The sequence below is a fragment of the Jaculus jaculus genome, chromosome 7 (assembly GCF_020740685.1).
Source record: "Jaculus jaculus isolate mJacJac1 chromosome 7, mJacJac1.mat.Y.cur, whole genome shotgun sequence".
NCBI classification, from domain to species: domain Eukaryota; kingdom Metazoa; phylum Chordata; class Mammalia; order Rodentia; family Dipodidae; genus Jaculus; species Jaculus jaculus.
Genome location: NC_059108.1, coordinates 121,885,379 through 121,907,811, shown reverse-complemented (window position 1 = coordinate 121,907,811; position 22,433 = coordinate 121,885,379). Strand labels below are relative to the sequence as shown.

The window sequence follows — 22,433 nt, the reverse complement described above, 5'->3', positions numbered from 1 at the left end:
GGTACTTGAGTGGACATAGCAGATGGTGGCTGGAATGTTTAGTACTATTTGAATTGGCAAGATCAATCTGGTGACTCAACTGTCCTACTGTCAGTTCTAGGCACTCTGGGCATGAAATGGTTCTTAGTGATTAAATTGTGAAATTGTGGCACTAGGATTAACACCACAGTCGAAGGTTTTTGTTTTTTTTTTCCCAAGAGAATGATTTTTTTTAAATAAGTTTTTTTTTAAACTGACAACTTCTATATTTATAGACAACAAACCATGGTATTTCCCTCTCCTCCCCCACTTTCCCCTTCATAACTCTGCTCTCCATTATATCCCCTCCCTCTTTCCATTAGTCTATTTTTAATTTGACGTCATCTTTTTCTATTATGAGGGTCTTGAGGTATTGTGAGGTCTTGGACATCAAAGCCAAGTTCTGTCCAGGCAGTTGTATGTAAGGAGTGTTTCCCTTTCTTTGGCTCTTAGATTCTTTTTTTTTTTTTTGTTTTTTGAGGTAGGGTTCACTCTAGCACAGGCTGACCTGGAATTCACTATGGAGTCTCAGGGTGGCCTCGAACTCACAGTGATCCACCTACCTCTGCCTCCCAAGTGCTGGGATTAAAGGTGTGCACCACCATGCCCGGCTATCCAAAAGTATATTTTAACCCATTTCATGGAGGAAAAATTTTGAGGCACAGGGAGCTTAAGCAACTGGTTTTAGGGTAAAATGCTGGAAAGTGATGAAACCAGAATTTAAATTCAAGTAGTCAGTCTTCCTCCACAGTTTTACACATATAACTTCTCCTTTCACTCTCCCATATACTTAACCCTTTAGGTATTTAAGGGTAGAATACAAGAGGCTGTTCCAGAGGAGTTGCTTTGTAGGAAACCTTTGTGGCTCACAGAATAAAACCCAGATTCAATGTCATTTCAGCAGTGATTGGACCTGAGTTCCCAGTTGGATGGCACTGAACTGTTTAGCACTTACATTTCTTAATACCTTGGTTAGGTGTAAATTTTGCCACCTTCATTTTGCAGGGTAGTTGTGGCTTAGATAGGTCAAATCAAATGAACTTGATGTCAGAGGCATGGTCATTTGAAGGTCAAGGTAGGGAGCGACATCATTAAATTGTTTTTCAGGTTTCAATTTCAACATTTACCTTAAAGCACTGAATCAGAGGAACTTCTATTTCTTATGAAGTTTTTTTTTGTTGTTGTTTTTGTTTTTTCGAGGTAGGGTCTCACTCTGGCTCAGGCTGACCTGGAATTCACTATGTAGTCTCAGGGTGGCCTCGAACTCTCGGAGATCCTCCTACCTCTGCCTCCTGAGTGCTGGGATTAAAGGCGTGCACCACCACGCCCGGCTTCTTATGAAGTTTTAGTAGAGCTCTGCTTTTATTTTTCTTGTTTAAGCTGCCTATAGATATATTTGTAGATGATTTTTGAGACATGGTCTCTGTCCAGGCTGGTCCTGAACTCATGATCCTCCTGCCTTGGTTTCCCAAGTGCTGAGATGACAGGCCCATGTGCATTATGTCCAACTAACACTGCAGATAACTTTATGGCTTAGCATTTAGTAAAAAGAAATCAAGAGGAAATAGCAGCCAAATAGCTTGTGGGTGGATGTGATCCAAAGGAGAAGATGGGAATAGGACGTAGAGCTGGGGTGGGTCTGCAGGTTGTGTAAACGAGCAGAGCTTTTTCTTGGGAGACAGGGGATGGGAAAAATGAAGTACTTAACCAACTCACCATCCTCAGTAGCCTTCAGTCTCTGGCTGTACTTAGGGTAAATATTTTCTCCACCTGAAAACTTGTATGTTTAGTCTTAAATAGTTGCATGCTTTCAGTGAATAAAGAAATAATACCAAACAACATCTATACCAACAAGGGACCCTCCTCCATGGTAAACAACACATTAAAACGCAATTTGTGTTCTACTCAAAGGTTCTAATGGTCTTGCTTTGACAAACACTTGGAAAAGGAATGGTCTTCATATGAATAGAAACCTTGAATAGCAGTGGAATTAAACCTGGCAGGAGAAAGTATGCAGTAGCTTTTTAAATTTGAAATATAATTTTTATTTTTACAATACAGTGTGCAGTATGACATCTCAAAATAACAGTGCAGGTACACGAGAATACAAATGGAGATTAACAATATGTCAGAATAATTACCCTTATTAAGGCTAAATCCCTGGTTTCTATTTTCCACACACATTTACAGAATTACATTCAAATCATTCCTTACCAATACTTATTCCTTAAGCCACGAGAAAAGGAAAACAATCCAGACATTAGATTTTCATAGAAAGCAAATCTGGATTAATCTAAACACTTATATCTTACTTATTATTCTGACACATGAAAATTTAGGAAATGAAGGTACATCCTTGTTTGAATTTCCCAGGGACAATTCATTAACCATTCTTCTTTCTTCTTTTGAGATAAGGTCTCATATAACCATGTGACATATATGCCAACAGAGCATCTCACATATTGTCCTCAGTGCCCTCAAATCTCTGGCTACCCGTAAGGTTAATTTACCTATTATGTACCTCCTTCCCCTATAAGCTGGCTTTGAACTTGTTATGTAGCTGAGGCTGACCTTCAATTCCTAATCCTCCTGCCCCCCTCTTCCAAGTGCCAGGATTATAAGCATGTGCCATCATGCCCAGTTGGTGTGTTGGAGGGGACTGAACCCAGGGCTTGGTATACTCTCAGGCCAGTGCTCTACCGTTCCATCCGCAGCAAGTGGTTAGGAGATTTCCAATACTATAGCTCCCAATTAACCAGAGACAGACAGGAAACAGAAATGGCCAGAGTGGCTGTAAAACTAGATGTACATAGTAAGGCCTTTTTCCTTAAAAAGCAAAGTAGTTTTTTCAGGAAGTCAACACACTATGTTAAAATATCAGTACATTCATCACAGGATTTAATAAAATTCAGGACATATTCTACCCCCCGACCCCTGCTAATGAGGAAGGAGAAAGCTAGGACCTCAATGAGGATGAAAATAACTCATTTCAGATTTGCTAAAGAACAATTGGCATGGATCTGCCTATGAAAGTCAAGAGTCTGAGTCTCAACAGCAACATGGCCCTGCAGTCAGCAGGGCACAACAGTCACTACTACTACTCAAGGACACTATTCAAAACTTCACTCAAACGCAAGTGTTCCTCTTTTTGCTTTTTAAATTTTTTACTTTTGACAGGGTCTTGTTATATGGGTCAGGCAGGCCTTGAACTCTTGATCTTCCTACTTAAGGCTCCCAGGAGCCAAGAGTACAGATACGCACATCTAGGTCTATTTTTTCAATTAATATGCAGAGAACAAAATTCTGTTGTTGAGAAGCCAGGCATGGTGGCATATGCCTTTAATCCCAGCACCTGGGAGGCAGAGATAGGAGGATCACCATGAGTTTGAGGCTACATAATGAATTCCAGATCAGCCTGGGCTAGAGTGAGACCCTGCCTTGAAAAAAAAAAGAAAAATTCTGTTGTTGACCACAAACTACCATTTACTTCCGAGGAGAAAAACTGAAATATTTAAGTGCTAAGCATATTAATTTTGAATGCTGATAATGGATGCAACTTTTCACTATTTTTCTGGTATAAGCTGGAGTGTATCAAACCTGAGGAGACAGTACAGCATTCCTTCCCTCAACCTAGGAATGTTACTTTCTTCCTAAGGAGAATTATCTTGAAAAATCTTTCTGCATAAGACACATCTGTCAGCTAACTAAAGAAGTCATGCAAAATTGAACAACCAAAGAAGACAACACAAACTAACCACGTTTGTTTCAATAAAATCATGTTGAGGAGAAATCAACTATGTACATGACACTGAGGAAGCACTACTGATAACAGTTGTTTCTGTTACATTAAGTGACAAGTTAGTATCGCTCCAGTGTTTAGCTTTGAGAACATAAACTGCTGTAGCTAAAGTCATAAAAATAAAACAAGGCATTCACATTTGAGGTTGTTTGTTACACATCACACTATCCTGAAAGTTTTGTAAAGCCTATGCATTAACTTTCCATGCCAGTCTCAAGACACTGCATTTAAAGCTAGCGCTATAGAGAGTGCAAAACTCCCATTAGCTTAAACATTTATAATTTTATCAAGAGGTGGCAATCTGGTCATGAGGCAGACCATTTTTGGTACAAAACCTGGCTGTACATGCTTATTAAAATTTCCTCCAATGTCCTTTTCCTAAAATGTTCAAATAACTTTTAGGTCTTCCTTCTGATCTCAAAGTCAATTGTCATAATATTCCCCAAGTATATGTGTGTGTGTGTTATAAAATTTTATTCCAATGCTCAAATACAACTATTTGTTGATCTATTAACTATTAGTATACAGTACATACAGCTGAATTCCAGTTTGTTACCTACACACACAGCATAGTAATAAACTAATACTGTGCTCATATAAAAAATGCAAAAACTGTCAAATGTCCTAAGTCCTTCCATGGATATAAAAAACTATTTGCATCTTGTGGAAGAAATCTTTTTAACAATCAACACAGTTTATTAGAACTCCTGCCATTCATAAAAATATAACATTCTATTGTACTATGCAGATTAGAGCAAGGAACCAAGGCTATCAAAATCACTTGCAACAATTTAAGAAAATAATTCAGACAATTATATCTTTAAAAGGTCAGTATGTTTTGTTGCGGCTGCTGAGTGTGTAGTCTGTTCCAAAATGGCTTAAGCTAAAAAGCTTACTTCTAATGGAATGTCTATTTATTTATTTTTAGAATTAAAGGACATACAAATAAATTCAAGCCTAATGAGTAGCTCCAAACTAAAGTGGCACAGTATTTTTTAGGGGAAATATTTCTGATGAGTAGACTAGTATCCTAAAGAAATACTGTTTCTCCCAGTGCACAGAAGCACAGCATGCCCCTGCCTCAAACTTCCCACCAAGTCACTTAAGTTAAATGTTAAATAAGATCAATATTTATATCTATGTGAGACATGGAATATTATGTATATACATACAAACTTTTCATAGACATCTGATCAAGAGGGAAAGCTCTAGGTGAAAAAAAAAGATTTTAACAGGATAAAATGGAAATGCTCTGAACAACACTTTCATTTAAACCTCCAGAGTGAGGGAGGCAAGGGCCCTAAAGCCATGTGTTGGGAATAAAGAATGTACACAGAGTACCTAAGGGAATTTATTAGCTTAAGAGCACAAAGAACAGGTCCGCAGCTTACCCTGCTGCCTTCCACCTTGTCCTCATTCTTGCCTAGGCACTGGGGAGGCCGTCTTCCTATTGGCACTTGGCCAGATAAAGTCAACCATGCCACAGGACTGTTCTTCACCTCAGCCAAGTGGACGGCACCCACTGAGGTTCTGTGTCCAGTTTGTTAATTAACCGAAGCAATTCCTGATAGGCTTTATCAAGATCTGAATTCACGATGGCTGTGTCAAAGTAGTGGCCATTGTTCTGCTCCATTTCTCTAGTCTTCTCAATGATTTCTCTCAATTCTTCAGGCTACAAAAATAAATAAATAAATAAAATTAAAAACATACTATACTGATCAAAATACAGAAGACTCAGGCATGCCCTTACATAGCTTTCCCTCTTTCTCTTTCTCTAAACCACAAGAGCTTCTTTCCATCATAGGCTCATAATAGGGCCACCTTTATTTTGGCATCTTAACAGTTTTCAAACTAGTATTTTTGTTTTCATGTTTCCATTTTGTCTCATTAATATGACTGAAAAGCACAGTTACTTTGATTTTTCTACATTCATTCATTTTTAAACATTTCAGGCATCATGGTCAAGGCACTTGCCTGCAAGCCAAAGGACTCAGGTTCCCAGGACCCATGTAAGCCAGATGCACCAGGAGGTGCATGTATCTGGAGCTCATTTGCAGAGGCTAAAGGCTCTGGCAGCCCATTCTCTCTGCTTCTCTATATACCTCTTTCTGTCTCCCTCAAATAAATAAATGAAAAATAATTTTTAAAAAGCAGTATGTGACAAAGAGTCCACCCTTCTGGTTGGACTAAGTGCTTCTTCTCTTGGCTCTTGTAAAGAATGCCTGCTTAAGCTGGGCGGTGGTGCACGCCTTTAATCCCAGCACTCGGGAGGCAGGGATAAGAGGATCTCCATGAGTTCAAGGCCACCCTGAGATTACATAGTGAATTCCAGGTCAGCTTGGGCTAGAGGGAGACCCTGAACAAAAAAGAATGCCTGCTCTAGCTGGGTAACATGGTGCATGCCTTTAATCTCAGCACTTGGGAGACAGAGATAGAAGGATCACTGAGTCTGATGCCAGCCTGGGATTACACAGTGAGTTCCAGATCAGCCTGGGCTACAGTGAAATCTTACTGAAGTGGGGGGAGAGGGAGAATGCCTGCTCTGTGTGTGTGTTGCAGGTTAAGGTAGGAGTAACATTATGGGGGAGGGATATAATAGTTTTTTTTTTCTTTTTCAAGGTAGGGTCTCCCTTGTTCTAGCCCAGACTGACCTGGAATTCACTACGTAGTCTCAGGCTGGCCTTGAACTCCCAGTGCTCCCCCTACTTCAGCCTCCTAAGTGCTGGGATTAAAGACATGTACTGCCACGTCCAGCACAATAGGTTTTATTCTTAGAAAACTGGATCAGTCCAAGATCCATTAACAATATATACCGAGGAGGGAGATATGCAGCTTAATTGTTTAAAATATCCCAAAAATTTTTTTTTGAAACAAATCTCATTATGTATCCCAGGGTGGCTTTGTGAATCTTCCAAGCACAGGGACACAAGTGTGGACCACCAAACTGGGCTTAAAAAAATTTTATATATATACACACACACACACACACATACATATACATACACATACACATATATATAATTTATAATATACAAATATATATACATATATTAATATAATGTATATAATATATATTTTTAATTTTATTATTTTTATTTATTTATTTGAGAAAGAGGCAGACAGACAGAAAATGGGCATGCCAGGGCCTTCAGTTGCCACTGCAAATTCCAGAAGCATTTGTCACCTTGTGCATCTGGTTTACATGGGTCCTAGGGAATCGAACCTGCTGAGCTTTATTTGGGTGGTATTGAACCCAGGTCGGCAGGCTTTGCAAGCAAACACCTTTAACCACTGATCCACCTCCCCAAAAAGGGTATTTTTAAGATGCAAAAAAAAAAAAAAAGCAAAAAAAGGACCCTAACAGAGTTTGGGAAACTATAGAGCAGAAATACTTTAACATGCTGAGTAAAGAAATGGCTATTTGGTCTGATGGGATGGCTTAGTGGTTAAGGCGTTTGCCTGCGAAGCCTAAGGACCCAGGTTCGATTCTCCTGGTCCCACATAAGCCAGGTACATATGGTGGCGCATGTGTCTGGAGTTTATTTGCTGTGGCTAGAGGCCCTGGCGCACCCATTCTCTCTTTCTTTCTCTGTCTCAAATAAATAAATATAAATCAGAAAAAAAAATTAAAAATAAATGGCTGTTTTACAGATATGCAAGTGATGAGGCTATGTGCAAAATTCATCCTAAACCCTATGATCATCAGGCATGTTCATGAAAATGAAACTGTTCCAAATCACCTCTGTCAATCAAAATAGCTAGTAACACATTGAAGACAAATATCTCAAATATAAAAGTCACACATCAATACTACAAAAAATTCATATCACTACATCATACTTCTCTAACAGTAGGAAAACACATCAAAAGTGTGCCAATTTTGGCTTATTTTAAGACAGTTTCTTATATAGTTATCTACTCTTCATTCTGGAATGCTGTAAATATGGTCCTTCGCAGCAAGGACTCAACTTCACCATCCTAACTCCACACTGACATTTCTGCTGAAACTTGTATCTTTCAGAGCTTGAGCTTAGTTTTTTTTTTTAACCATACTTAAGGCATTGATTATGACAAAATAGCTTATATTTTTAATTACTACTTTACATATAAATTTCTTCTTCTAATTACAAGGCATGACTCAGATGGGACAAAACTTTTTTTTAGTTCAGAAGTTCTTTTACAAAAGTTTTTCAATTGAAAAATTAGCCTCTAGGCAAAACTGTCTATCATTGCATTCAATCTTTGTCTCAACCCACTCTTGAGTCCCCATATTACAGAAACAGATTCAGAAGTTTAGAGTATAATTAGTTAACAAAGTGGTATACATTTTGCATCCAGTAAGTAACACTATCAGTTTCTTAAGTAGCATAATTTTCATGAAGTTAAAAAAAGATTTGGACAGCCAAGCATGGTGGCATATGTCTTTAATCCCAACACTTGGGAGGCAGAGATAGGAGGATTGCCATGAGTTTGAGGCCACCCTGAGACTGCATAGTGAATTCCAGGTCAGCCTGAGCTGACCCTATCTCCAAAAAGGATTTGGGCAGGGCGTGGTAGTGCGCACGTTTAATCCCAGTACTCGGGTGGCAGAGGTAGGAGGATCACTGTGAGTTCCAGGCTAGCCTGAGACTACATAGTGCATTGCAAGTCAGCCTGGGCTAGAGTGAGACTCTTATCTCAAACAAAACAAAACAAAACAAAACCAAAAATAAAGTAGCCAAAAACAAGGAATAACATTTGTTACTTTAAAATATGAAGTTCTTTTCATTTTACACATTTAAGTAGAAAGCCAATACCTTTCAATTAAAATATCAATAGTGTATTATCAGTCATTAAATAATAACTATATATATAAAAGCATAAAGCTGGGGAGACAGCTCAGTGGCTATGGCAGCTCTTCAAAGCAGAAGGCTATTCTTACTGCGCCCAAACATTTCCTGTAATTACTCCCAAACTTTCAACCTCTGAAGTTCCTTCAAGCTTTAATCTTGGGGCTGGAGAGATAGCTCAGTGGTTAAGGCACTTGCTTGCAAAGCCTAATGACTGACATTTGATTCCTCAGTACCTATGTAAAGCCAGATATACAGAGTGGCACATACATCTGGAGTTCATCTGCAGTGACTAGAGACCCTGGCATGTCCATTCTCTCTCCCTATCTATTTCTCTCTCTCTGCTTGCAAATAGATAAAAATATTTTTAGGGGCTGGAGAAATGGTTTAGTGCCTAAGGTGCTTGCCTGTAAAGCCTAAGGAACTAGGTCTAACTCTGCAGAACCCACATGACCCAGATGCACAAGCTGCCACAGTTCCACCAGTAGCAACTACAGCACTTTTACGGCAAGTGAAATCCCAGGAAGAACAACTGTTTTGAACACTCAAGCTGATGCAGCTTTTCAATCCTGTGACAGATCAGATCAAGACTGTTTCTCTTCAGTGAAGCAGGACAACAGCATGACAAGTTTACCTTTGGATTCTTGCCCTCTTTGGCCAACAATGCTCGAAGCCTTTCTTGCGAAGGAGGTGCAATGAAAATGATATATGGCTTCAAATCTGAATTCCGCAGGGTCTTCAAAGACTGTGAAGATATTTGGATTTAAACAAGAACTCCTATTATTTAGCTATTTTTCAATAATTTGTGTCATTTAAAAAACCTGTCTATAAATGCTCCCAAACATTTTCTAACAATTCACAATATTTTAAGATAGTATTATTCACTGTAAGAATGTACTATACAGGTATAAATTCATATATATTATGTTAGCCTAATCTTTTATGTAATGAAATATAAGTTAAAAGACATTTAAGGTACTACAAATGTATGGTATTAAAATACCTTCTTAAGATCGCATAGATATATAATCATGTTAATACATAACATAAAATGTAAAAATATAACAGCCCAATGTTTATTATAACCATATTACAATCCATTTTGAAGTAATTAGAATCAAGACAACTGGCTATGTGACAGGGGCTAAAAAGTAAAATCAGAAAAAAAAAAAAAAAACAACCTTCATGTACATAGGCCAAAGGAGATTCTGGACATGCCAATCTAAGGGAAGACAGACTATATGAATTAAAGAGATTATGGGCTCCACACTAACTTTTTCATTAGTTACTACTAACATCAAACTGAAGCACTCTACCAAAGTCGAGATTATAGAGCCATGCCCTTTTCTATATAAAGAAACAATATGAGTCAAGAGTCCTAGGGCAATACCCCAAATAACATAAATAATTATGAAAGAAGTAAAAACAGTTTTCTTAAATCAAAAATTTATAATTGAAACAGCACAAACCTAGTGCTAGAAAAACTAAATTTACTGAATTACTGTTTTAGGAAGCAATTTTAGAAGCAATTTTCTTCTGTGTATATTTACTTAATGACCACTGACTATGGGCTTGAACTGTAATCAGCAATGGATCCAACCACATTAAATGAAAGTCCTACAGTGAAGCTGAGTAATTCAGGAAAAGCAAAACTTTTTCACAACAAACACAATCTTTAAAACCTCAAAATCAGGCCAGGCATGAAGGCACATGCCTTTAATCCTAGCATTTGGGAGGCAGAGGTAGGAGGATCACTGTGAGTTCAAGGCTAACCTGGACTACAGAGTAAAAAGCCAGGCCAGCCTGGGCTAGAGTGAGACTCTATCTCAGAGAAACAAAAAGAGAATCACTTCTCTTTTTTCAGACAGATGCAGATCCTAAGGAGAGAACAACCCTATTATGCCTCAAAAGGGCCCCAGCTGAAACTAAGAATAATTGGGAAAACATGCAAGAGTGCTGTTTTCTTAGCCAACCTGGAACGAGCACAACGGTGAAGGAGACAGACAAGAGAACAATCAACCCCCTACCAAACCAGATATTCAGAGACACAGAGGCACCCAAGATCTCAACAGGGAAGCAGACCTAATATGAACCCAACATGGCTCAGGGAAATTTGCGGAAGAGGGGGTGGAAAGAATGTCAGAGCCACACACACACAGACATTTCCTCCTACCCGAAACTAAAGGCTAACCCCACAATGCATGACCCATATACCCCAACAAGGAGGGTCCCGGTGGAAGGGGGAGGACAGGGAGGAGGCTAACAATGGTACCAACTTAATGTATTCACTGACTATTAAAAAAAAAATTTTTTTTTAATCTCAAAACTATTTTCTTTAAAAATGTAAATGTAAGACCACTAAGTTAGTAATTTTATGTTTTTGCTTAATCTACCAAATAACCAACTAGTTGAGATTTCATTATTTACATAAAATTGAACATTCATTCTGACACTTATTAATTCTTGGAAGAATGGTACTTAAAACCCCAACCTTTGAACTCCAGATGCATGCGCCCTCTTATGCATCTGGCTAACATGGATCCTGGAGAATCAAACCGAGGTCCTTAGGCTTTGCAGGCAAATGCCTTAACTGCTAAGCCATCTATCTCTCCAGCCCGAAAATTCTTTTTTAGTTTCTAAAATACTTCATTTTAGCCACCTATTTATTTGACTGAACAAGAAAACCATAAGAACTTAACTAGGAGTCATTCTTGGACCCAAACAGTTCTTGTAAGCTTACTTTGCAAAATATGCCCTCTAAATTAAACACTCTAAACCACACTCCTAGTTTTACCTGCGTACGAAGACTTAAAAGACATATTTTGCCAGAGTTGATCACTTGCCGTACAGAATCTATGCTGGTTCCATACAAATTTTTCTCAAATTCACCATGTTCAATGAACTTTCCAGCTGCTATATCAGCCTCAAATGCTTGCCGTGAAACAAAATGGTAATCTCTACCAGCCACTTCATGGTCTCGCCTATTCCGAGTTGTATCTAAGCAAACACAATCAGGTGCATGGGATCAGAGTAAGGAAGTGAGAAAATTCATTTAATCAGGAATAATTTTTACTTTGTAACACAAATTATGAATAATGAACTGAAGAAATGTCAAGGGCCCATATGTTTAACATTTTTACTGAGGTATGAGTATGAACAAAAAAATTGTAATATCTTAATAGTTACCTTAATCCATTTTATGCTTCCACTTTTAATTACTTTATCTTGTATTTTAAACTCAGTCAATTCATCTTTTCCTAATGTTTATTTCCTTAAGAATAAGTACTATATTATCTTCAAAGAAAACTTGTTTACAGATATTAGGCCTAAATTTTTATCTTCAGTATCAGCTCAAAGAACCAGGAACTGATTCCATTTGGAAAAGGACCCAATCTGAAATTCATTTAGAAAATAATAATACCATGCTTTTAGAGAAAACTTAAGTTCCTCCATAGCTATCTTTATTAAAAAAACCATTGTCAACACATCTGTTTAAACCAAGTTCCTCTTCCCTTGACAATATTGTTTCAATAAAATAGTTGACCATTTTCCCTGTATAGCTAAGCTCTGAGGTGGTTACATTGAAAAGTACAACAAAATGGGACTATATCCAAACTTACGAGGAACTGCAGATGCAAAGCGGTCTTTTTCTTTGTTCATGAGCCTCTGACGCAATTCATTCTGTCCACAATTCTGTGGCCCAATTAAGATAATGGGTCTTTTCCTATTTGCTGGTTGATGATAAAGTGACATTTCTTCATAAGTTAAGATCTCCTCATTGTCATAATCTTTAGGAAAAAAAAAAAGTTAAAGCTTTTAGACATAATCATTGCCATATCATAAAGATACCCCCAAGGGAAAAAAGTACAATTTATTATCATTAAAAAGCTTAAGTTTTGGCATCATGAGTATATCATGAACACTTTCCTGTATCTTTATGTTCTCTCCAAAGTATTATGAAAATGAACCAGTCAACAATGTAATTAGTTGGGTGGAGTGGTGCATACTTTTAATCCCAGCACTGGGGTAGAAGCAGAGGTAAGAGGATCCCTGTGAGTTTGAGGACAGCCTGGGCTAGAGTTAAACCTTACCTCCAAAAAAAAAAAAAAAAAAAAGGGAAGCCGGGCGTGGTGGCGCACACCTGTAATCCCAGCACTTGGGACGCAGAGGTAGGAGGATCACCGTGAGTTCGAGAGTTCCATAGTGAATTCCAGGTCAGCCTGAGCTAGAGTGAGACCCTACCTCGAAAAAAAAAAAAAAAAAAAAACCAAACCAGCAATACAATGGATCCTTCTAGAAATTTTTATTGCTTATCTTGTTTCGTACTGTGTGCAAATGTCTTAATACAATTAGACTGATTTTTACATAACTAGCTCTTTTTTTTTTTTTTCCTGAGGTAGGATCTCACGGTAGCTCAGACTGACCTAGAATTCACAATGTAGTCTCAGGTTGGCCTCGAACTCATGGTAATCCTTCTACCTCTGTCACCCAAGTGCTGAGATTAAAGTTGTGCACCACCACACCCGGCTTTTTTTTTTTTTTTGAGATAGGACTGGTCAAGTTCATTGCAATCCTACTGCGTCAAATGCTAGGATTATAGCTGTTTAAAGCTATCATGATGGGGCTGAGATGACTCAGCGGTCAAAGACTCTGGCTTGCAAAGCTTGTCAAGCCTAGGGTGGAACCCCCAGTACCCATGTAAAGCTAGATGTGCAAATGGGCACATGCATGTGGAGTTTATGTGCAGTGGCAAGAGGCCTTGAGGTGTCTATTCTCTCATAAATAAATTCATACAATCTTAGGATTTGAAAAGCAGATTAAAAGAATCAAGCTACCATGTCTTGCTAAAAAATACCTACAGTGCAGGGTATTCAGAGAATAATCTTATAATAACTGTCAGTTTTCTACTTGCTGGGATTATTATAAGGATCAGACATCATAAATATACTTAGCATGGTTTAGGTAAATATTTTCATACAGTGGCTACAGAAAGTGCATCAGTGTACAGGAACACTTTCCTGTCCTTATCCAACTTGACAGTAAGCCGTCCTTTGCTACCTACCCTTTCTGCGTTTATGTGTACTTTATTCTAGAAACTGACCCAGAGTCTTTACTCAGGATACAAATTGTCTAAGAGGTAGGTAGCACTTCTAAAGCTCACATTCCAGGTGAAACCAAAGCCATCAGGTGGGAGGCACACAGGCAGCTAGCAGCTTGCTGCATCCTGACCAGAGGCAGCAGGAGGCAAGCAGACTCTTGGCTACAAATTCCAAGACGTCAGGGGCACATCTTAGTTTTGCCAGTGCTCAGCATAGAGCAGGAACTCAAACTCCACTTGATTAAATTCCAGCTCAATAGTTTAATCAGCTGTAAGAATTTAAGCAAAAAATTTTAATATCTAAAACTTGGATATATTAATCTGTAACATTAAAGCATTTACTGTGAGAATTAAAGCCTACAGTTACTGCCATGGAATGAAACAGGTACTGTAAATGATAGCTATTAAAAATCTCTCTGGGGCTGAAGAGATGGCTTAGCTGTGAAGGCACTTGCCTGCAAAACCTAAGGACCCAGCTCTGACTCCCCAGTACCCAAGAAGGCCAGATGCACAAGGTGGTGCATGCATCTGGAGTTCATTTGTGGTGGCTAGAGGCCCTGGTGTGCCCATTCTTTCTCGATCTGCCTCTCTCTCTCTCTCTCCCTCTCAAATAAATATTTTTAAAAAGAAAAAATAAACCTCAACAATAATGATACAATTATGAATAGTGGTTGTAGTTCCCTCTTTTCTCAAAACCATTGTCTTTACTCTGAGTTCATCTTATGTGTACACCCAGAATAGTAGCACTTTGATTTAGCATTATAAGGATATCTCAGTAATCTAAAACATTTTATCTTCATTAGTTTAGTTTATGCTAGACTCAAATGCTTCCCATTACTGAGACAAGCCTTAGCCCTTAAAAGAAGGAATATCTCTGATTTATTCTTTGGCTCATTTCTAATGTGAACCAGAGTAGGGCCAGCAAATGCAAATAATATGAAGAGCAGTCAAGAAATTAATGAGGGGCTGGAGAGATGGCTTAGTGGCTAAGGCATTAGCCTGCAAACCAAAGGACCCAGGTTCAACTCTCCAGGACTCAGTGTGCAGTGGCGGGAGGCCCAGGCACACCCATTCTCTCTTACTCTATCTGCCCCTTTCTCTCTCTTGCTCATATAAAAAACAAAACAAAAAAAAAAAAATAAATAAAAATAAAAATAAAAAGTAATGAGGGCTGGAGAGATGGCTCAGCTGTTAAGACACTTGCTTGTGAAGCCTACAGACCCAGATTTGATTCCCCAGTACCCACATAAGCCAGATGCACAAGGTTGGCACATATGCCTGGAGTTCATTTACAGTGACTAGAGGCCCTGGTGTGCCCATTCTCTCTCTATATATATGCCTTTTCCATCCCCCCCACACACTCTCTCTCTCTCAAATAAATAAATAAAATTATTTATATAAAAAAAAGTAGGGGGCTGGAGAGATGGATGGTTAAAGTGCTTGCCTGTGAAGCCTAAGGATCCATGTTCAACTTTCGATGAAGCCAGATGCACAAAGGTGAGGCAAGCACAAGGTAGCAGACGCCCACTAGGTGGCATTCAATTGCAGTGGCTGAGGCCCTAACTTGCCAATTCTCTCTCTGTCTCTCTAAGGCACTTGCCTGCGAAGTCTAAGGACTCAGGTTTGACTCTCCAGGTTCCACATAAGCCAGACACACAAGGTGATGCAAGAGTGCAAGGTCACACGTGCTCACAGGTGGTGTACATGCCTGGAGATTGATTGCAGTGGCTGGAGGCACTGGCACATCAATATTCTCTCTCTCCCTCATAAAGAAGTAATGAAATCAGAAAATCAGACTGAATTTATTAAAAAAAAAAAAAAAACAAACAAACTAGAAACTGGGTCATGAGTTCCCTCTGTGACATGTGATATAGTAGACAAACTATTTTTTACAACCAATACACCTGTTTTGAAAAAAAATTTGAGGAGCAAGTAATCATTTTAAAACTTCTTCTATGTACTAAATAGTATTTACTTTTCATACCAGTCTTTCTCAGAATTTAAAAAGTTACTAAAGAAAATAATTTCTAGTAAATTACTTCCTTAAACACATGTATAACATTACAGTTCAAAACCAGACTAGAAACAACACTTCCTGAAAATACTAGTTTAATTTCAATCATCAATCAGATGCTGTTTATATATATAAAATCCTACCTATATATAAATGTACAGCTTACCATCATTTCTATTGGCGTTATATAGAACCTTTTTCCTTTTCTTTTTATTCTTCTTTGCACACCACAGTTTTCCTGTTGATCAAACAAACAAAAAACTGTAAGTGTGGTATTTATTTCCTTAAACATTTCTACTTTATTTCAAATTGAAGAACTCCAATTATTAAAGATGTATGAGCACTTATTATACTGTTCACATAGGTTCAACAAGGTACTTACCTTCCTTTAATTACATAATATAGAAACATAATCTTTAGCATTTTAGTATTTCCTTACCATCTGACGAAAATGTGTCCTCTTATTATCACTTTTTCAATGAATAATACACCTTTCTTGACAGTTCTACGTGGTATGTGAATTTAACATATTACAGGTGAAAACTCAAGCCATGTCTTCCTAACTAACCTGATTTTTCTGGCTCCTTGTCTTCTTCTATGGTCTGCTTCATCGCTTCTCTTTGCTGTTGAAAGCTTTTTCCTTAACAGAAGAAAGAAAAAAAAAATCTGGTAAGTATTTAAAAATAGGGCTGGGGAGATCAGAGGTCAAAGATGCTTGCTTGTAAAGCCTGTCAGCCCAGGGTTCAATTCCCCAGTACCCACGTAAAGCCAGAGGCAGCAAGAAGCCCTGGTACATGCACACTGCGCATGCGTGCATGCACACACACACACACACACACACACACACACACACACACACACACCTTCTCTCTCTCTCTCTCTCTCTCTCGCAAACAAAGAAAAATATTTTAAAAAAACTATTGAATACAAAAGGAGAGGAGTATTTTTAATCAAGGGAAAGCTTAGCAGTAATTCTTCAAATACTGTATTCCAGGCCGCTCTGCCAGCATAAGACTAACATCATTTTACATATGAGGCTACAAATGTTTGAGTTTCAACCCTGCTCAACCAATCCTACCATATATATTAAAGAACTATTAATTACTTATAAAACATAATCAAAAACCAATACTGACACCATTCAACATATTCCTTTGCACTTATTATTCATAATTTCTCCTTTTGTGTGTATGTGTGACTGATATTGATATTTTAAATTTTCTACCTTTGTTATCAATGACACAAGTATGTGGTTAAAAAAAACATGGCTTTTCCTCACAGGACAAGCTTTTAAAAATATTATTAATTTACTTATTTGAGAGACAAAGACATACACACAGAGATAGAAAGACAGGTAAGACTGAGTTCAGGCATACCATGGCCTGTTGCCTCTGCAAACAAACTCCAGATACATGTGCCATTTTGTGCATCTGGCTTGACATGGGTACTGGGGAATAGAACCTGTGCTGTCAAGTTTGGCAAACAAATGTTTTTAGCTGCTGAGCCATCTCTGCAGCCCAGGATTAAGATTTTAATGTGAAGCTTTCAAGGTAATTGGCCTTCATCTTCTTTTCAGGTCTCTACCTTAAAATAAATTGGGGGGGGGGTGCAGAGAATGGATCCCAGGGCCTTACATAGCCAAGTACATACTCTGTCACTGAGCTATAACCCTCAGCCTTTCAATATTACACAATACTACACACTTTACTATACTGCCTCTTACCTGGAACAAGCCCAGCTAGTGGCTGGTTATCTTCATCCCCTTCCCTGTAGGCCTGCCACCAGTTTGGATCTTCTTGACTGATCACATGAAGTATATCCCCTTTTTGAAAAGACAGACCTAACTCTCGACATGGGACATAAGGGTCATCTGAGGGGTCATAGTCAAAATGAGCTTTTACATGGATCTAAAACAAAAAGGTAAAAATAAAACAATGATAAAATAAAGTAAAACATTTAACATAAATATGTACATTTTATATAATTTTTCAATGGTGCAAAGAGAAATGAGCTAAAAGTGTTAGTTAAGTAACAGTATTTTGGAGCAGTATTTGTTCAGGCTCATCTGTTGTCATTTCTATTGGTTGCAAATATATACGAAAGTATTCAAACTACCTTACTGTTAGCAGCTACAAGAATCAGAAGAAACAGAAATGGTCTATCCTATGAAAACAGTGATACTACAATAAAGTATGCAAGACAAGAAAAGGCAGACTTTTTTTATTATTTAGAAAGAGAGAGAGGGAGGGAGGAGAGAGAGAATTGGCATACTGGAGCCTCAGCCACTGAAATTGCATTCTGGATGCTTATACCACCTAGTGGGCATGTGCGACCTTGTCCTTGCCTCAACTTTGTGCGTCTGGCTAATGTAGGATCTGGAGAGCAGAACATGGGTCCTTAGGCTTCACAGGCAAGTGCCTTAACCACTAAGCCAAACATCATCACCCCTCATCTTAGGTGAATGTCAGTTCCCTAGAGCTGTCATAGCTTGTTGATCCAAAATCAATGCAACTGCACTTTAGTTTTTATGCTCCTCTAAATCAAGACTGTAATTCCTATTTTTAAACTAAGTAGGCCTTGATATATTGTTAACATTTCAAGTATTTCCTAAGCATGTGTCTTTTAAAGTTTATATTATTATTTATGCATGCATGAGATGAGTGGACATATGGGTGTACCAGGGTATCTATCCACTGCAAACAAACTCCATGTGCATGTGCCACCTTGTACATCTGGCTTAATGTAGGAACTAGAGAATCAAACCACAGTCCTTAGACTCTGCAGGCAAGCACCTTAACGGTTGAGCCATCTCTCCAGCCCCAAGCATATGGTTTTGCAAATGAAGATAATAGAAATGCTATTCAGCATCAGAAGTAGTTAAGAACTCACATGAGAGGCTGGAGAGATGGCTTAGTGGTAATGGCTCTTGCCCAACAAGACTAAGGACCCAGGTTTGACTCCTCCCTAGAAGCCATGTAAGCCAGATGCACATGGTGGTACATGTGTCTGGAGTTCATCTGCAGTGGGCCAGAGACGCACTCTCTCTTTCTCTCAATAAGCAAATAAAAAGAAAACAAACAAAAATCCTCAAATGAACTTATAGAAATGTACATGATTTCTGATATTATTTCCCCAATATGCCTTTCTAAAATATAATAAAGTAATAATCTAAGGCAGTATAAAAGAATTAATGTTCTCTTTTTAATTTTATAGAATCTGGACAATTGGCATGTAATACTTCCAAAGTCTTTAAGAAATCTACCTTCGCCTAATGTAATCAAGCAACTATATGCAAGGAGTGTTTCTACCCCACATAGGTTAAATTGCAGATTTATGCTTAGTGAGTCAAATAATGCTAATGAAAACACAAGCCACTTTGGAAAATTTGATTTAAAGAATATTTGCCATCAAAAACATTTTATTAACTGCTATGAGAAATGAGGAAAACAGGGCTGGAGAGAAGGCTTAGCTGTTAAGGTGTTTTGCCTGCAAGGCCAAAGGACCTCAGTTTGATTCCCCAGGACCCATGTAAGACAGATGCACAAGGGGGCACATGAGTCTGGAGTTCATTTGCAGTGTCTGGAGGCCCTGGCGCGCCCATTCTCTCTCTCCCTCTCTCAAATAAATAAATAAATAAAAATAAATTTTTTAAAAAGGCCGGGCATGGTGATGCACGTCTTTAATCCCAGCACTCAGGAGATAGAGGCAGAAGAATCACCATATGTTCAAGGCCACCCTGAGACTACCTAGTGAACTACAGGTCAGTCTGGGCTAGAGTGAGACCCTACCTCAAAAAAAAAAAAAAAAAAAAAAAGAAAGAAAGAAAGAAAGAAAAAGAAAAGAAAAGAGGAAAACAATATACAAATAGTGGCACTGGAGCTGGAGAGATGGCTCAACCGTTAAGGTGCTTGCCTGAAAAGCCTAATGACCCAGGTCTGATTCTCCAGGTCCCATGTAAAGCCAGATGCACTAAGTGGTACATGCATCTGGAGTGCGTTTGCAGCAGCTGGAGGCCTGGTGTGCCCATTCTCTGTCCCTCTTCTCTGTTTGCAAATGAATAAAAAAAATATTTTAAAAAGTAATATCACTGAGGCTTAAAATGTGATCCAGTTGAAAATGTAAAATAGTTAAGTAGTAGAATATAAATGTTAGGTTTTACTTTTAGTTGCTAATAATCATATGTGCACACAGAGCATGAATTTCCACAGGCTGAATACACCTGTGTAGCTGTCACCCAATTAAAGAACCAGAGTATCACCAGGACTACAGAATCCCTACCTCATGTGCCCTTCAGCCACCTCCTTCAGGATGAACATTATCCTGATTTCCAGAAACACTGACTCCTCTGTATTTTATTTTATATGAATGGAATTGAATATGACCTTGAGTCAAATTTGATAAAGACACCTTGCCAACATGAGTGTTTTGTTCATATAACTAGAGTTCCCTAGGGAGCTTTATTCTTGATTTAAGGATAGACTTTTGATTAAAAGGAGTATCTAATTTTATGATCTTGGCTAAAGGCAAGTATATCATCCAGAGAAGCTTCCATCCACTCTTGCCCACTGACTCTCCTGATTTAAATAGCTAGCAACAGGAAGTCCTGCGTTGTACAGGCAGGGGAGAGGAATACAGAGGACACACTGTGCTCATAGCACAGCTTTATCTCACCGAAACTAAAATGCAACTGAAAGGCTCTTAATTCATGTCATTTTTCATTTATCGCCTTCCAACTATGGGATTCCTCCTCTCCTTCACCCACAATGAAAAGAATTTTCTTGATTATTTGTTCTCTTTCATCTCTTACAAGAGAGAAGTTTAAGAACACACTACAAGCTGTGCTCTTTTTTTTTCCCCCCAAGCTGTGCTCTTAAACACAAATGCATTTGACTGCAATGGTCTTTCACTTTCCCTTATAACCCAGTGATCTTTCTAGTGCCTGACATGAAATAAGGAATCATAATAATAGCTAACATTTATTAGTATTTAATAATCTATTAATTTTCTGTGCATATCCCACCACTAATAACAATGTGATTCCCTTTCATTTCAATTCGCACCTCTGCTGGATTAGAGCACTGCACTGAACTTAACGAAGAGTTCCTTTCAGCTCAAAAAAATCCAGTATGTCCTTCCCCCGTGTTAAATTACAGAAAGGAATAATCCTGAAATTTTAGACTGGTTTGGAAAGTTCTAATTTTTTAAAGACATCTTCGAGAGAAGGGAATCACACCATCTGAATGATCTGGAGGCTTCCTAGGACAAATGTCCCACCAGGAAGTGAACAGAGTGCGCACTTAAGGCTTTTGTCCTCCACTATGAAAGGACAAGTATTTGCTGTGTCTCATGCAAAAGAAACATAGTAACTCCAAATATTTCTCTTGATATGTCATATTTTTGTCATATGTAACAGTACAACTCAGTCTATTTTACATTTATCTTAAATACATGTATTTAAGCAAACAATAAACCAGAAAGATATCTTTTCTACCCCTGTAATACTGACCTATATCATAAAAACATGCAAGAGGTGCTACAGTTTGAGAATCATTGATAAAAGGGTGGTGGAGGAACTGAACATCACTTATTTTATTCTGAAAAGACTCTGATTAATCACATGCTGCACTTTGAGAGGCTTAGGCAGTGTGTTTGCCAGCATGCACAAAGCCGTGGGTAAAGCACCATATAAACCAGGTATGGTGGCAGATGCCTGTAATCCCAGCATTTGGGGGATGAAGGCAGGAGGATTAGAAATTAAAGGTTACGCTTGGCTATAAAGTAAATTTGAATTCCAACCTGGGTTATATGAGATTATCTTTAAAGAAAAAAAAAAGGTTAAGTCTAACATCAGTTTTTCTTTCTTTAAGCTATTTCTTTTCTTTTTTTCTTTCTTTTTTTTTTAAGTATCTCCCATGACAATGGATCTGTATTTTCTTCTACAAACCTTCCAAGAAACATTTATTTGGTCCTCCGAGTAAGCCAGCTTTTTATTCTGAATTACTAAAGGTAGAAGTTATTTCATTCTTTTTGTCACTGATCCAGGCTAGCCTTGAATTCACAGTAAATTCTGTCTGAGACTCCCTAGGGCTGGGATTATAGGCAAAAGATCATGCCCAGATGGTTATTTCATGTTGATGTTGAAAAAAAAAAACAAAAACCTATGTTGTCAACTTATTATTTCATTACTCTGATTTTGGAAATATTGAAAAGCAACAGATATCAACACAAAACATTAACTAAAAATAATAGGTATATTAGCATCAACACTTAGGTTAAATTTATCCATTAAGACTTTTGGGGGGGGTGGTTGAGGTAGGGTCTCGTTCTAGCCCTGGCTGACTTGGAATTCATGATGTAGTCTCAAGCTTGCCTCAAACTCACAGTGATCCTCCTACCTCTGCCTCCTGAGTGTGGGATTAAAGGTTGGCACCACAAACCAGGCCGGGAGAATTTTAGAGAATTCTAGGCTATATGAATAGCAAAAAATCAATGTTAATATATCTCAACCTCTGGCATTTATTTGCAAAAAACAAAAATCATTTTCTCCAGGAGAGATGATCATAAGCATTTAAAAGTATCAGCGCAAGTATCTGTTTACAGAGCTGCTTTTGAATTCAAGGCTTATTCATAGGGGAGAGAGAGAGCTGGAAAGACAGCACACAGAGAACTAGGCTG

At 38.2% G+C, this 22,433-nt stretch overlaps 1 protein-coding gene across 9 annotated transcripts in view; it reads right to left on the bottom strand.

Moving 5' to 3' along the window:
* Positions 1-2,039: 2,039 nt before the first annotated feature.
* Pals1 (protein associated with LIN7 1, MAGUK p55 family member) overlaps positions 2,040-22,433 on the bottom strand; it is a 98,706-nt gene continuing 78,312 nt past the window's right edge. For all 9 annotated transcript variants that reach the window (XM_045154525.1, XM_045154528.1, XM_045154526.1 and 6 more), the window contains 7 exons: positions 17,482-17,665; positions 16,327-16,398; positions 15,925-15,996; positions 12,267-12,434; positions 11,441-11,643; positions 9,281-9,391; positions 2,040-5,489 (listed from right to left, as the gene is read on the bottom strand). In XM_045154525.1, coding sequence (XP_045010460.1) covers positions 5,313-5,489; positions 9,281-9,391; positions 11,441-11,643; positions 12,267-12,434; positions 15,925-15,996; positions 16,327-16,398; positions 17,482-17,665 — 987 coding nt within the window. In that variant the 3' untranslated portion in view covers positions 2,040-5,312. The remainder of the gene's footprint in view (positions 5,490-9,280; positions 9,392-11,440; positions 11,644-12,266; positions 12,435-15,924; positions 15,997-16,326; positions 16,399-17,481; positions 17,666-22,433) is intronic.